The sequence below is a fragment of the Erythrolamprus reginae genome, chromosome 5 (assembly GCF_031021105.1).
Source record: "Erythrolamprus reginae isolate rEryReg1 chromosome 5, rEryReg1.hap1, whole genome shotgun sequence".
Taxonomy (NCBI): Eukaryota; Metazoa; Chordata; class Lepidosauria; order Squamata; family Dipsadidae; genus Erythrolamprus; species Erythrolamprus reginae.
The window spans coordinates 60,735,811-60,753,222 of NC_091954.1; the positions used below are offsets into that span (position 1 = coordinate 60,735,811).

Genomic DNA, 17,412 nt, shown 5'->3' on the forward strand with positions numbered 1-17,412 from the left:
AGGTTGTAATTTACTCTCAACTTTAAATACAATAGATTGGAAATTTTTTTTTTTTGAAAATCCCCATCCATAATGCAAGAAGAGTCTTAACTGTAAAATTTGACATTTTGTGTAACAAATACACTCATTTTCATTACCGCTGTACAATACAATGACTAATATAAATGCTCACTTAATGTGATTTCATTTCATTATAACTCTGCATATATTAGCAGAACAAAGAATCTGTAAAATATGGATGTGTGCATGCAAGTAAATTGGTTTGGATTTCTGATTAGATTCCATAATGATTGTGAGTTTGGCTTCTAGAGGATTACCCTGCCTTGTCCTTGGAACAGTGACAAATGAAATGCCAACCCTAATGTCTTTCCGTGCTTTCTCCCTCAGGACATGCATGTTATCAGCACTGATGAGAATCAAGTGTTTGCTGCAGTTCAAGAATGGAACCAAAATGATACATACAACCTTTATATCTCTGATACCCAGGGGATTTACTTTACCCTGGCTTTAGAAAATGTCAAAAGTAGTCGAGACTTAGAAGGCAATGTGATGATAGACCTGTATGAGGTATGTGAAAACAGTGCACATTTTCATCTCATAAAAATCATTAGTTGAAGTGTCCTTGATCTGTAACTGAAAATTTAATTGAATGTGTAGTGTAATCTCTACATGTGATAGGAATATATAAAAATAACATTTCCCCAGAGTTGCATTCATCTTTGCAATCAGTATTATATATAAATATTTGATATCAGTGCACAATTGCACAAGTGTACTGATTTTGATTTGTACATCTATAGATAACTTGGTTTCATCAGCACTCACCTCTACCTTCACCTGTAAGACAGGACAAAAGCACATTCCAATCAGTTGCATTTAACTGCTGAATATTGGCAGCTCTTAAATATGTAGATTTGCATGAAGTAATTTCTACACACTACACCTAACACAGACATGGGCAATGCTTTCATGTGTTCATGAGTGGTGGGTCAGAAGTGTATGTGCATTTTCTTAGGTATATACACACAGGCATATGGAGTTACCACCTACCTTGTTACTTAAATTCATGGATTCTTTTCTCACATCTGCATGAGATACTGACATGGATCTAACTGGGCAGGGGACCATGTTTCATAGTTCAATTACAGTACTGTGGAAACCAATCAGATTTTTTTCGAAGAGAAGCCATACCTGCGTTCACCTACCATGTTTTCCCCAAAATAAAACCCTCTCATATTTTTTTTAACCCTAAAATAAGCGCTTGGCCTTATTGCCATGAACTCAAAAGCCCGATTATCTTTATTATCAGGGGATGTCTTATTTTGGGGAAAACAGGGTACATACACAATAAAGACTATCATTGTATTTTTCCCCACCAACCTAGTACTTGAGAGGATAGGGTCCATCTCTCTCTTTTATACTTTTGTGAACATTAAAGAGATTTTGGTGGACTGATTGTCTTGACATCCTACTTTGAGCATCTATAAATAGTAAGCACTCTCAGTAAACCTGCAGAAAGCCTTAAAGGTCAATGTTTAAAAGCAGATGAGTGTGGGTGAATAAGTAGGGCATTTCTTGACTACAGAAAAGAAAATTTCTTTCACAACAATATATTAATCCCCCATGTGCTTTAGCAAGTTGTTGAAAAGCTGTTATCTTCTATTACCATCAGATTAAGGAGTGGTTCTGCTGCATTATGTAAAGATGTCCTATAGCTCAGAGGGAGAGGGAGGGGGGAGAAAAGGAAAGATCGAAAGAAAGCCTCTGTTTTATTAAGCTGACATTCATAGCAGTCTGGATTGAAATTGATGTGATCAGACTAGTCATGTCGCATCTGTTGATTGCCTCGATAGAAGGAATATTGGCTGACATTGAACTTGGCAGAAACCATTTCCTTCACTCTGATTGTTCTGGCCAATTTCTAGGATTGCTATGAATGATGAGCCTTTAAGAATAAATGAAGAGAAAGAAAAGCTGAGAGGTGGGGGGGGGGGAATCAGTTGATAAAGTAGGAAGAGATAGGAAATAAATATATGTGTAACAGTTGTAAAAGCCTATATGGGTGGGTTTATTTATTTAATTCTTTATATTTTGTTCTCTTTGATTATCTGTTGAATATTTGAATGAATATTCTGATTTATAATGAGCCATTCCATTCAATTAATTCTGTCATTTTAACAAAGAGGCACATTTGGGTAGGGATGCTGCTTTTTAATCATAAACATACTTGAAAGAGCTATTTTAAGACATATCAGACAAATGTGTGAGGATGTTTGTTATACAGAGCTAGGTATATTAGCATTGCTCACTACATGTTTGTGTTCCTTGTATTCTGCCCTTGCCTTTACTCAAGTTCTTGTTTTTATCCAGAAGATCTTAAGCAAAAATATAATTGGATTTGAAAAGATGTAGGAAATAGTACCATTGTACATGACTCTGCCTTCCATATACTCATTTTAGACATCACTCACATAGGAAGAGGTCTTTTCTATTTAAAACATTTTGAGGTAGTCTACACCATTAACTATTAACAAGGGAAGTTTAAACAAAAAAAAGAAAAATACATTTTTATTTACAGTATATTATTTTTATTTTATTGTTTGCACTAAAATATGTATGGATCTGTTCTTCAGTCATAATGTTTAATCATAATTATTGATCAATCATTTAGTCACTTCCAAACTCTTTGTGATGTGATGGACAATCATACTCCAGAACTGTATTTTAGTAAATGAGTTTATTTTCAACAGTAATGGTATCTAGGCTTCAGAGGTCCTGTTCACCTCTTTTTTTTTATTACCATCATTTTTTGCAAAGATACAAGACTTTCTCCAAAGTCTTAATAGTGCTTCCTTTTTATGTATACAAAATGTACTTCACTATCAATGCTTTCCTGAGCTCTTTTTAAAAATCTGTTAAAAATCTGTAACATATTCATGTTACTAATCAAGGTACTTATAACAATTTTATCCAGCCTGACAATTCAGAGGCACTGGTTTTCTTCATTGAAATTTTAAAATGGTGCAAATTTTACAGCCATTTGAATACCCTTCCATTAACCATCTGTATCTTTCTGAAGTAGCCTGCAGTGCTGCACTCTAACCACTGCACCACCCCAGCTCTCTGCTGAAGTCAGGATTGTAACATTTTGAGGATTATTTTACAAGAATGAGAACTATGTGCAAGTACTTGGTGGTTGGATTATTTTTTACCACTACTATATTTTTAGATTGGAATATAGATTGACCTTTTCAGTCCTGCAGCTACTGCTGTGTTTTCCTTATTTGCCTACAAACTTCAAACAGTATCTTAAGAGCATCAGCCTGCAAGATTTTAAGCAATTCTCCTTGTATTTTGTCTATTCAATGAACATTGTTATTGACAATACTTTCTGAAGCACATTTATCTGCTAAATGTTACAGTTCTACATTGATCATTGTACCTTTGTATCGATCAGTGATTCCGTTTTTTTTCTTTTTTATATAGTTTTAATACATATTTGTGGCTTACTTTCTTCTCTGACTTCTTAGTCTTCTACTTGGCCCATCTTTGTGAAAAATATTCTCTTTATATTTTTGTGTGTGTGGCAAAATACACACAGACAGACAGACAGACAAAGAAGCGATAGACATCATGATCTTTGGAACATTTAAAAATGTATTTAAAACTACTATGCTTAAATGGGGGAATTTGCCCTCAATCTCCATTCAACCATAGTGATCGGTCCACCTTAAGTCCTTCCTGGTGTCTTAATGCCTGGTATATATGTATGTATGTAACATATATTTGCTGAATTGAAAATAAAGGGAGACTAGTATAGATCTATTTCGAGGTTGTTTCCTCTCATCAGCTAGTAATACCCTCATTGGGATTTGAACCTCTAGGCCACAGGATCTCATCCCTTTAGCTTTGTACCAAGGATCTGTCAAATCACCCTGGCATACCTAAATATGGGAGGAGCTTAATGCTTTCTTTTGCCTGGGATATGGCCCTGGGTTGGGATGAGAGGCAAAAGGAAACATTAAGCTCCTACCATATACACATACGGACACACACACACACACACACACACACACACACACATATATATATATATATATATATACCTTTTTTCCTGCAACTCAGGTTCTTGAATCCTTGCATTGCTTATTTAGATATTATTGCATTACTCTTTTGTTTATACGCACAGAATTATTTTTTTCTTGTTTACTATGTACATGCAGATACAAAACCAAGGAATTTTATAGTAGAAGAATTCAGGAAACATGCATATTATATTTCATCAAATGTGAAATAACTTCTTTATATGCAACTATTATCTGAAATAAAGATGCAAGTTTAAATTTGCAAATTCCATTACTTTTAACATGGAAAAGTATGTGTATGCTTTTATGACTTACCTGCAAACTTTATAATAGCATGGTACCAAATGTTAAGTAAAACTGCTCCGTATTTCATCAGAATTTTAGATCAAGCAGAAACTTTGTACTCTTCTGCCTTTCCAAGAGGTCCTCATTTTCTATTTCCTTTCACCTTCCTAATGCTATACTTTTACAATCTAACATTAAACCCTGGTAATATTTTCTAGAAATACAATATCTAGCTGTTGAATAATAATTAAACAACAATGGCTTTGAATAAAAAATATATTCAGATGTTGTTGGCCATGCCAAGGAAGCAGTACAGGATATAGTAACCAGAAATTTCTTTCTGAAAGACAGAAGGAATCTCTCCCACCACACTTACTCTCTCGCAGAAGCAGCAATTTACCCAAAGGCAGAATCTTATGCTGCTGTCAACATTGGGGGGAAAAAACCAAAAGATTTATTTGATCTAAAGGGAAACTAGAGATATTGGAATATTGATTTTTAGCACATAGACAAATTCAAACTTTTCTGATGAATGAAAGTTATTTTTCATTTCTTCTCCTTTATCCATTCCACTTTTATTCTCAATGAAATGAATTGTTCCAAAAGTTTGTGGACTATGCCCCTTAACCTGTACCTTCTGGGCTTCCTTTGGAATTATGGAAATATCAATCCAACATAACAGGAAAATATCAGATTGTGAAAGATTATCATCAATTATTTGGTATCATTTCTGAAGGGAAAAATGTATCATTTGCTTCTCTTTCTTGATGACAGTTTGACAGGATACAGTAAGAGGAAAGTGTGGCCATGGCTATGTTTCCTTATATGCAATTGTTTTAAGAAATAATCAGACAAATTTATGAAGAGTTAACAGAATCTATTAAGCAAAATAATAAACAATGCTGTGCAGAAAAATTATATTGGATTTTTTCCTCCCTACCAGGTCTTTTAATTTGGTGAAAAATTGTATTTTACAATAAAACAAACAATATACACCATCAAGCCATAAAAACAAGTCTGTAAAAACTGTTAAAAGTAAATTAACAGCAAAATGATAATATATATATAGACACTCAAAATATTACATGGGGCAAAACCCGAACTCAGAACAATCTAGGGAGAGAGAGAGAGAGAGAGAGAGAGAGAGAGAGAGAGAGAGAGAGAGAGATATGTCAAATGTTTTTAGCTGAAATTTGAAAATGAAGGGAGACTAGGATGGTACCATTTTGGCCTTGTTCTGGCCTCATCAGCTAGCCACACCCTTCCTTACTGGGATTATATATATATATATATTTATATATATATATATATATATATATATATATATATATATATGTCACATGTTTAAGCTGAATTTGAAAATTAAGGGAGACTAGGATATATATATATATATATATACATACATATAAACATTTTTTTTGCTGAATTTGAAAATTAAGGGAGAATAGGATAGATCTATTTTGGCCTTATTTTGGCCTCATCAGCTAGCCGTACCCACTGGGACTTGAACCTGCAACCTTTGCCTTGTAAGGCAGAGAATTATCCTCTAGCCTACAGTATCCGATCCCTTCAGCTCTGCACCAAAAACATATTTTTGTGTAGAATCACCCTGGTGTATTGAAGGAACATCACACACATATATATACATAGCTTTCTTACCTTTGAATTTACAAATTGAGCAAACAAGCAAGCATTTTAAATGTTGAAAAAATAGTGTATTCACTGCCTTTTGAAAAATAACAAATTAGGGCACCCTTGATTAAAAGGGAGAGGCAATTCTATAGAAATGGACCTTTTTCTCTTACTTTGAATTGATGTAGGATAAATGTTGGGACATAATTCAGGCAGTTTATTTGTTTGTTTATTATTTATAAATGCAATTTGTAGGCCGCCTAACTCCTTACGAACTCTGGGTGGCTAACAGCAATATTAACCAAAAGGAGGTGATCATAAAAGTAAGCAGGAACCATATAAATGTGTTTAGAGTGAATTTGCACTTTGAATTGTATTTGGAACCAACATAGCATCTCCAGAACTGATAATATATGACTGAAAGCATATAGGAATTAACACGTTCAAGTAAAAAAAAAATGCATCAACTTCAGTTTCCAGTTCATTTTTCAAAAGAAACAGAAGAATATTTCAGTGATCCAATATCAACATGATGAGGGATGAGTTTTTGTTTCCAGAGCTCCCTATTCCATAAACAGCTACAATTAGTTGAACTGGACAACTATATAAAACACATAAACCTGTTTAGGTTTAATTTGCACTTCGAATTGTATTTGGAGCTAAAATAACAGCAGATATGAAGCCAGTGTTTCCACTAGGATTGATTCCTTTTACAGCAATCGTAATTCATAATCTATACCTATCTATTCATAATGGAGTGAAGTCATTGCAAAATAGTGCCACCTCGACTTGCAACCCTCCAAGTGGCCCAGAACAATGCAACTGATAGTATCAGACATCTTTGAGCAGCCTAATTGTTTGAGAGAGCTGATCTCTCTACCTCAAGGGTATGAAAAAGGTGATCTACCAGTATCAAAAGAACAATCTGGTTCCCGCTTATTGCCAGGCCTAAGCTACAACTGAAAAAGAATAAGATATGTATTGTCTATTTTGCAACTATTGTAATTGTACCTTCTAAACTTTTATATAAGATTGGGATTGGTGTTGTATAAAGTCAGACCAAGAAATGGCTTTTCTGGGAAGTTCACAATATTGTCTCTTTCAAAGGAGCTGATTCTTTCCCTTCTCCCAAAGAGTTCTTAAATGGACACCTAAAACACACACAGAGAGAGAGAGAGAGAGAGAGAGAGAGAGAGAGAGTGAGACAGAGAGAGAGAGGGAGAGAGAGTGAGACAGAGAGAGAGAGAGAGAGAGAGAGAGAGACACACATACTTTTTTTTAACCATCTATAAGCTTAAATAAAACTCAGATGATTGTGACTGCTTTTGTCCCAGTCATCTCATCAAAATCTATGGGTTTTTTAATGTTCAATCCTGCAACATCTTCGTCTAACCTGTCCGAATCCACAGTAGTTTCCATCTTATTTTTTTCCCCCAAGCTCTGGTAAGTAGGAAATTTTTGATGCAATTTTTATGTCGGAGCCTGCTACATATTCATTCTGTATGCTATTTCTCAAGCTAGATTTGACAGGTACCAAATGCACACACAATTTGTGTCAAATTTATCTTGTTTTTCAGCCATGTCAATTTCTCCTAGGTAGCAGGGATAAAGGGAATGTTCTTGGCTAACAAGAAGATTGACAACCAAGTAAAAACTTTCATCACCTACAACAAAGGCAGAGACTGGCATTTGCTCCAGGCCCCGGACACAGATCTCAGAGGAAACCCAGTTCATTGCCTCCTAGTAAGTAAAGGTTTATGGGGAAAACAGTGATATAGCCTCTTTCCCCACAATTTTTCATGGAGGGGTTTTTTTCAGGCAACTATTTAAAATTTTTGAGATAGAAATGAGCTTATTTTTCTTTTCACTATTCTTGAACATTGTAAAAGAAACCAGATCATTGCCTCCTACTATAGTAAATAATGATTTAAGCAAGAGGGAGGTGAAAAGCCTCTTCTTATACAGATTATAGATGGAAATGAAGTTATATTTCTTTTCACTGGAAAAGAAAAATCTATTTTTGAACACTTTTGTCCAACTGATTCTTTTGAAAACACAGACTAGCCATTATGAGTCAGGGCAATAAGGATGCAAGAAATGAGCCATTTGTCTAAGCAAATAGGCTTGCTATATTAATTGTTCGTGGCTAAGCACATAACTGAGTGTAGATAGCTTTATCAGTATAAATTGTCCCCTTCATACAATAGTATTATTTGTTGGAATCATCATAGTCATGTGATCAGAATTAGGATGCTTTGCAACTGTCTCATATTTATCAAGGTTTCAGTTTCCCACAGTCACATGATCACCTTTTGTGGCCTTCTTACAAACAAAGTGAAAAGAGAAACAAGATTCACTCAACAATGGGAAGTCTATTCTCAATCATAGTACTAACTTAATAACTGCAGGGTTTATTTCATAGCTATAGCAAGAAAGGTCATAAAAGGGGGCAAAATTCATTTAACAAATGTTTTGTTTATTATCATAAATTTTGGACTCAGTTATGACCATGTCAAGGACTACTTTCATGGAGTTTGTTTTCTGGATTATGATTCGCTTCTTTTAAAAAATAAATAGTTGCTATTTTATTTAGAGCGTAGCTCACAATTGTACCGAAGCAGGATTTGTTTTATTTTTGTACCACAAACAATAAGATAACCCCAAAAAGGATGGAAGAGGTGCTTTATGGTCTTATGCAAATTACATTTTAAAATTTAATCAATATAGCAGATCCTCAAAATTATTAAGGAATATGCATATTAATATACAGTTAGTAAAGTAATAGTGGTGAATAGAATAACACTCTTGAGTTAAACAAGGAGTGTAAGAACTTGTCTATTAGGATGTTGCTTTATTCTAAGTACCCTTGATGCCCAGTGGTTTATTACCGTCTTAATGCCCAAATTAATATTAACTTGGAAAGTGTATTTAATAAAAAAGTAATTTGCTTGCATAACATATCATTTATATATTCCTATATCATAGCATTTTAATTTCTTTCAATAACATGAATAGGATCCCTTCTTAAAAGAAATCAAACAATGGAAGTCCATCTTTTAATTTCTACCACAAGCTATTCACTCAAATACACTTTAATGGGGATACACTTTATTCTTCCCTCTCTCAAAGACGTACAAATAAACATTGCTTTGTTGACAGTTTTCTAACTCTGTCCTGTCAAATGAATAGTAAATGGACCTGATCACAGCACTTCTTTAGGTTATGTGTTCAGGCAATTTTTCTCAAGGAAAGAGTGAGACATGTACCTTGACCGTTTCTGAAGAAATGGTCTAATGTGAGATAGTGCATTAGTGAGGATGAACTTGGAAGAGATGTGTCAACCTTGGAAAAAGTCATTCTCCACTTCCTTCTTTTTCCTGGCTGGCTCCCAAATTCCAAGACCATTCCCTCTTCTCTATAAAGGTTTGTCTGAAATCTTGGGAGCCATAGAAAATACTTATTGGAGAATCGATAGTCCCTTTGTCTTCTTTTTATTGTTGGAGTCCATTTCTTTTAAAGCCATAGGATATGTATGTGCAGAAGAGAGAGAAAGATAATTCACCTTATGGTCAATTTATAACACTAAAAATGAATAAAATAATGGCAAAATGTATTTCTGATATATATACTGTAAATGTTGGAGAACATGGACAATTGTATAATTCCCAGCAGTTTACTTTGGATTGAGTAACTAATGCCTTGATTTAACTTGAAGAGCTGCAGCCAACATGTAATGAAAATGTAATAAATCAGGCTTAATATTTATGTCATACAAAGAATAACCATGAATGAATCCTATGTATATAGTTAATGTAATAATATAAACACATTCAATGTTGCCTGATTTTGGCAGGAGTAACAAAATAAGATTCCTGAAAAAATAGCTACGTTGAAGGAATTATTTTTGTGAATTTAATTCAATTCTAGTTTTTGAATTGAATAGATTACCTTTGATCTAATTTATGGCCTTCCCTGTTGCTGGGCCTGCCCTCTAGAACATCATGCCCCTGGAGATCTGGATGAGTCTGGCACTGTTGGCTTTTTAAAAAATCATTAAGCAACTGAATGTTCCTGTAGGTGTTTGGGCAGGGAACGTAATTGAGCCCCTTTGCCTTCCTGGTTTGAAAGGGAATGGGTTTTGTGTTGTTTTAATCACAGCCATGTGTAATAATATGATTTATGTATTTTATTTTATGAACAAAGTTGTTTATTTTTATTGCTTTCAATCTTTGTACAACTTCCAGGGTCACCTTTGACAAAATTTGTGTAAATCAATCAAATGGAGCAAAAAGGAACCAACTTCCCCAAAATAAGCAACACATGCACACACACACATACACACTAATTATTAGAGGTGTTTTTTTAATTTCTTCATCAGACTTTCCTCTCTCTTCATCTTATTTCAATGTTTTTCAGTGGCATGGACTATAAATTTTACCTTATTGCCATCATTTAATAAAACCAAAACAACCTCTGAGAAAATGAAATTATTGTTTTTGAATAAATTGGAAAGTTAAGGTCTAAATCCCAAATCTCAGCCATAAAGCACACTGGCATTCAATCTACACTTATATATGCATACCTATTATAATATTTATCTTGGGGAAAGCAATATTATGAAAGCTGTAGAAAAGTAATGAGAAATAGTAAGCCAAACTAATAAAATCCACAAAATAAGAAAATGCAAGAAATTAACCAAAACTAATTTACAGAAATAATATTGACATCCCCCATTGTTCTAACTTTGCAACCTAGCTTTATTTCCACAGAGTTTATACATTATATTTTATTATAATTTTATTTTGGAAGGACTTATTGCTACAACTACAACATTTTATCACTTTATTGATTGATTGATTGATTGATTGATTGATTGATTGGATTTGTATGCCGCCCCTCTCCAGAGACTCGGGGCGGCTAACAGCGACAATAAAACAGTGTACAATAGTAATTTGGTATTGATGATTAAAAATCAATTAATATAAAAACCAAACATACATACATACATACATACCATGCATAGAATTGTAAAGGCCTAGGGGGAAAGAGGATCTCAATTCCCCCATGCCTGGTGGCAGAGGTGGGTTTTAAGTTGTTTACGAAAGGCAAGGAGGGTGGGGGCCGTTCTAATCTCTGGGGGGAGTTGGTTCCAGAGGGCTGGGGCCACCACAGAGAAGGCTCTTCCCCTGGGTCCCGCCAGGCGACATTGCTTAGTTGACGGGACCCGGAGAAGATCCACTCTATGGGACCTAACTGGTCGCTGGGATTCATGCAGCAGAAGGCGGTCCCTGAGGTAATCTGGTCCGGTGCCATGAAGGGCTTTATAGGTCATAACCAACACTTTGAATTGTGACCGGAAACTGATCGGCAACCTTCCTCTTATCCCCTTCATCTTTGTATATTTCTTTTGCTATTCATTCCTCATGAAACTCTCCATATGAATAAAATATTTGATGCACAAATATTGGTCATTCACTTTTTTTATTCAGCTGACATTTAATCAGCATATTCACCTGTGTCTCATTGTTTTATTTCACTTATTTACTCTGTTCCAATTGTTCTTTATTTCTTTCAATTAACACTCATTCCTTGCAACAGACCATATGTTATCTATGGTAGTACCTTTGTATTATCAATTGCACATATTAACATTTCTCAACTTCACGATCTTTAGTAAACATAGTATGAAAATACATGACATTAATCCATTTCCTCTAATTTTCTATCATTTGGATACAAAGTGCATTTTACTCTTACAAACTGAAATGCAGCTATCTCTTTTTTTAAAAAAATATATTAATTTTCAGGCCCACATTCATCACTCCATTACATAGGCTGACATTCACTGAAAATGATCAGCTTCTCAACCAATAACATGGTATCATCTCTATATAAATCTTCATGCACATTCATTTTCTGACTAATTATGTGTAATGACACTCCTTATTCATTTGACAATCAGTGGGATTTGCCATAATCCTAGCTCTAAATTAAATTATTTACTATGTATTCCATTCTAATGTGGGCTTTACTTTTATCTTATACCCTTCCAATTACTTTCAACTGCATGCTCCAAGAAAACATTTTCTAATTCAAGCCACTTATAACCAACACGTGCACAATAAGCTTTATCTCACACAGTCATACATTCCTTAATATTCTTCTAAAGAAGAAAAATCTGGTCTGCACATCCTCTGTTCAGGGGTGGGCAGCAGCAGGATGGAGTGGAACGCAGTTCCACCGGTGGAAATGAAGATGCATGTGCAGCTCCAGCTGATCGGTAGCTGTCACTTCCTGGATTACTGGTATTGGCTCAGCTCTCCTTTTTTCCCCTGCTGCTGCTGCATCTGCACTCCTTATTTTTTTCCTTGTTCCTCTTTCCTGGCGTCAGATGGGTTTCCATCTCTCCTGCCCGGCTCCCCTCCAGCCTTCTGTGCCTGAAGTGCAAGCAGAAGGTTTGGGTGGACGTGGCGCTGGCAGTATTTATGCTTCTGGCAGCACCTGTTCGCCTAGCTACCTAACCTGAGGCAGGGGAGGCAACCCAGGAAGGAGAGCATGGGAAATGCAAAGCAAATTGTCACCCCAGCAAGTGACACTGGTGAGGTTGTAAGCAGTGAAGGGCTACCAAAATTTTTACTACCATACTGTGGCCATGGCTTATGCAGAACACCCTGCATTTTCTTTCAACATCTTTCAATGCAAATTGGGTGCTCTGGGGTAGAGCTCCATTTTCGCTACCCCACTGTGTCCCCCCCCCCATCCGGGCAGCAGCCCACACCTGGTTGTAAATTGAGGACTTAGCAGTTCACTTGAACTATGATGATTGTTCAAGCCATTCCCACCTGGTCACATGGCTGGCAAGCCACACCTACCCAGTCACATGAGATTAAGCCACACCCACAAAATAAGCCACACCCACAGTGTGGCAGTAAAAATTTTGGCTGCCCATTACTACTTTTGCTTGATATAAAACTACACCGCACTTCCCAAATTTTGTTCTAAACTACCTCGCATACCCATAGGAGAGAAAAATGCAGCAGTACTCCAGGCATAGATGAAGTCTTCCTCACATTAAACAAGTCACATAACCACTCTACAAAGAAATCACATATTGTAATATTTCTGTATTTGCAGCACATCCATACTGTAATATTTCTGTACTTACAGCAGTCTTATCATTTTTAACATTTTCACTGCATTTGTGACTTTTTTTTCATCATTCATTTTCTTGAACATTAACATTTAGAACATTCATTGGAATTCTGGTCTTGACATATTACTGTCATCCAAGTACAGATATCTAAAAACTCCTACCAGCATTCCATCACTTCAGTTTCATCCTAAATCATCTCTTCACTTTCATGTTCAATTCCACTCTCTCTGCTGGAGGCTCCTCATTTAGCCCTTTCACCTACTTCTCACTTTAAAAAAAAATCCCATCAAAAACTGCATTTTCTTCAAACCTCTATCTCAAGTATCATATGTGGTTATGTGAACATAAAATTACTGGGAAGGCTGAGTCGTTCTGATAAACTAAACATTCTTTCTGTCCACAATTAGTTGCTCAAGTATACTTCTTTTCAAATTCCCTCTTATGTACACAGTAGATAAATGCTTAAAGCAGTAATATGGCAAAGAATTGTGATTTCCTGATTTTAACTAAATTTAAGTTGGAGAAATCTGTTTTAACAAGAATGCTATTTTTGATACATCTGTATCGCATTATACTACATTTCGGAAGATGGAGCCAAATAGACTAAGGAAGTCCATAGACATACTGTATGTGAACAGAAAGAGAAAGTGGTCCTGTTGTGGGAATACAGTAGTACCTCTAGATACGAGCTGCTCCACATGCGAGTACCGTATATACTCGAGTATAAGCCGACCCGAGTATAAGCCGAGGCACCAATTTTTGCCACAAAAACTGGGAAAACGTATTGACCCGAGTATAAGCCGAGGTTAGAAAATGCAGTGGCTACTGGTAACTTATAAAAATGGAAAACAATAAAATTACATTAATTGAGACATGTTTTAGAATATTTATTTTAAAGAAAACCAGTAAACTAGCTCTGTAAATTTAAAAGAGGGTAAACAAATTAACAATATTAACAATAAATTAAAAAGTAAAAAAAGTAGCTCGATCAGGAACAAAGCTAAAACCTAAGAGTTAAAATCCTTCAAAACTGGATTCCTTCTCATCATTAATTGGATTTACATTATTGTTCTGTTTTTATATATGCTGTGAGCCACCCTGAGTCCTTGGAGAGGGATTGCATACAAATCCAATTAAATAAATAAACAAACAAACAAACAAATAAATAAGTGTATCCAAAGAAGAGCTTCAGCATTAGCTGCTGTGAGGTTATCAGCATAGAAAACCAAATAGATAGATAGATAGATAGATAGATAGATAGATAGATAGATAGATAGATAGATAGATAGATATAGATAGAAAGATAGATAGACAGACAGACAGACAGACAGAAAAATAGATAGATAGATAGATAGATAGATAGATAGATAGATAGATAGATAGATAGAAAGAAAGAAAAATAGATAGAAAGATAGAAAAATAGATAGATAGAAATAGATACAGATAGATAGATGATAGATAGATAGATAGATAGATACAGATAGATATAGATAGAAAGATAGATAGACAGACAGACAGATAGAAAAATAGATAGATAGATAGAAATAGATACAGATAGATAGATAGATAGATAGATAGATAGAAAAATAGTTAGATAGAAAAATAGATAGATAGAAAGATAGACAGATAGAAAAAGAATTCCTGTCTAGCTCTGCCTCATAACACATTATTAGATCCTATCCAAGCAAGGACAGCAACTACCACAAAATACCAATGCAGAGAGAGCAAGGAATAGTTACTCACCATTGCTTTTTTCCCCTCTCGGTTGGAGCAAATGGCTGCCTCTGCTTGAGCTAGGGAGAGGAACTACGGCGTGGGAGAGGGGACAAAAGCTGGTGCCTCCTCGCTCTGGCTCAAGCAATGGCGCCCTCGTGTGGTGACTTTGTCAATGACCCGAGTATAAGCCGAGGCTGTGTTTTTCAGCCCATTTTTTGGGCTGAAAAACTCGGCTTATACTCGAGTATATACGGTATTCCAAGTTACGAACCACGGGGGGAGAGAAATTTCTGTTCCAGACCCGAGCTCAAATTTGGGATACGAGCCGAGCGTCCACTAGGTGGCGCAAGAATCCTTGCTTCTGGTTATCTCGGAGGGGAAAAACAAAGTCTAAATCCATTTGTTCCAGATACGAGTTGTTCGACATACAAGCTCCCTTCTGGAATGAATTAAACTCGTATCTAGAGGTACTACTGTATTATGGATGGTCATGCTTTTGAATATTATGTATTGTGGATTCTTTCCCAAGGTCTTTTTGCAACTTGGGAATGAATACAATTGTATAAAAATACTTGCATTATAAAAAAGTACTGTAGCTGTATCAAAAACTGCTTTAAGATCTGAGCTGTGCTGTGCTGCGCTGTGCTCTCTCCAGTACTTAGCATCTCCTTGTTTGTTTTCTTCCAAGCCATATTGCTCCCTTCATCTCCACCTGAAGGTTTCAGAGAATCCTTATACTTCTGGTAATATTGCCAGCCGCGATACAGCTCCAGGAATCATTGTGGCCTCTGGTAAGAAATGTTCCAGTGCTATATAACAAAAGTCTAGAATTTCTTATTGCTATTTAAAACCCTGCTGTTCTGTTCAGGTCGTATGCGACCCGAAGCCAAGTTTGAGTCCCTGTAAAAAATTTTCCCTCCATATCTGAAACTTGAAATTTCATGACTTTTCATCATTTCAGGGGTTCTCTCTATGAGAATTTTTTTGGGGGGGTGGGGGGCTTAGTTTTTGCTGGGCAAAAAAAGTTACAAATATTCTGTTCCCGGGTCACCCTGACCCGGACCGAAAACTCTTCATTTGCAGTGCTTATGTTTGGTCTTTTTGAAAGCTTTTTTCACTTGGAAAGTAGTCTGAACATTTCTGCACACAATGATATGAAAATTGAAATGAAAAAAGTAAATCTTATTGGTTTATTTTGCGGATATAATGCAAGCGCCCCCCCCCCCCGTTTTTGTGAAATTTTTTTCAGTTTATGGATAGTTTTGCTTGCAAAATGCATTCTATTTTACTAAAGTTGGTGTGGGATTGGTAGCTTGAACATTTCTGAATATAAGAAAAATATAAAGGAACTGAAAGAAATGATTCTTATTGGTTTTTTAATATCAGAAATAAAGCCTCCGCCCCCCCCCCCCCGCCCCCTTGGCTGCTTGCAACCATTTTCACTTTTTATTTTTTTATGCTCCAAATCCGAAATATTCTTTAAAATCTTAGGCATTCATTTACTCAATTTAACAATGCTGATCATCAAAAAATATTTTTGGGGTGGTGGCTAATTTTTTTCTGGGCAAAAAAAAATCATAACTTCGAGTCTGTTTCTGTTCGTATATGACCGGACCAAAAATAATTTTTTTAAGTACTTGAATTTGATCTTTTTGAAAACTTTTTCAACTGGAAAACTAGTTTGAACATTTATGAACATAATGATATGAAAATTGAACTGGAAAAATTGAGACTTATATTTTTATTTTGATCAAAAAGCCCCTCCCCCCATCCTTTTTTAATTTCGTGTCAATTTCTATTTTTTAAGGCTACAAATCCCTAAGGAATTTCCCCCCAAAAGGTTTGATATACTAAATTGAACATTTCTGAATATACGAAAAATATAAATGAACTGAAAAAAATGGTTCTTATTGGTTTATTTTTGCCACAAAAGGGCCACCCCCCACCCCCCGGCCTTGCTATGTGCCATTATTGTCACTGTTTATACATATTTGTCTAGAAATATTTGGAATATCCTTTTGAAAATCAACCACATTGTAGCCAGAGAACTAATTTTATGAAACAAATCCATTTTACTAAAAAAAAGTATGTAAGTTTGAAATTAACAGCATAATTTTTATATAAATTGAAATAATTGAACACGGGGGGAGGCATACATTTATGTGCAAAATAAACCAATATGCATCAATTTTTCCAGTTCAATTTTCATATCATTATGTTCAGAAATGTTCAAGCTACCAATCCCACACCAACTTTAGTAAAATAGAATGTATTTTGCTAGCAAAACTATCCATAAAGTGAAGACTATTTTTAAAAAATGGGGGGGGCGTGCATTTCATCAACAAAATAAACCAATATGCATCAATTTTTCCAGTTCAATTTTCATATCATTATGTTCAGAAATGTTCAAGCTACCAATCCCATACCAACTTTAGTAAAATAGAATGTATATTGCAGGCATAATTATCAATAAACCTAAAGAAAATTCACAAAAACGGGGGGGAGGCATATTTATGTGCAAAATAAACCAATAAGGATTAA

The 17,412-nt window shown here is 35.3% G+C and overlaps 1 protein-coding gene across 1 annotated transcript in view; it reads left to right on the forward strand.

Moving 5' to 3' along the window:
• The window catches only part of LOC139167803 (VPS10 domain-containing receptor SorCS1-like), a 372,414-nt gene that overhangs the window by 273,257 nt on the left and 81,745 nt on the right, over window positions 1-17,412 (forward strand). The window contains exons 8-10 of the mRNA XM_070752750.1: window positions 388-567; window positions 7,599-7,745; window positions 15,560-15,662. Of these exons, the coding sequence (XP_070608851.1) occupies window positions 388-567; window positions 7,599-7,745; window positions 15,560-15,662 (430 nt within the window). The remainder of the gene's footprint in view (window positions 1-387; window positions 568-7,598; window positions 7,746-15,559; window positions 15,663-17,412) is intronic.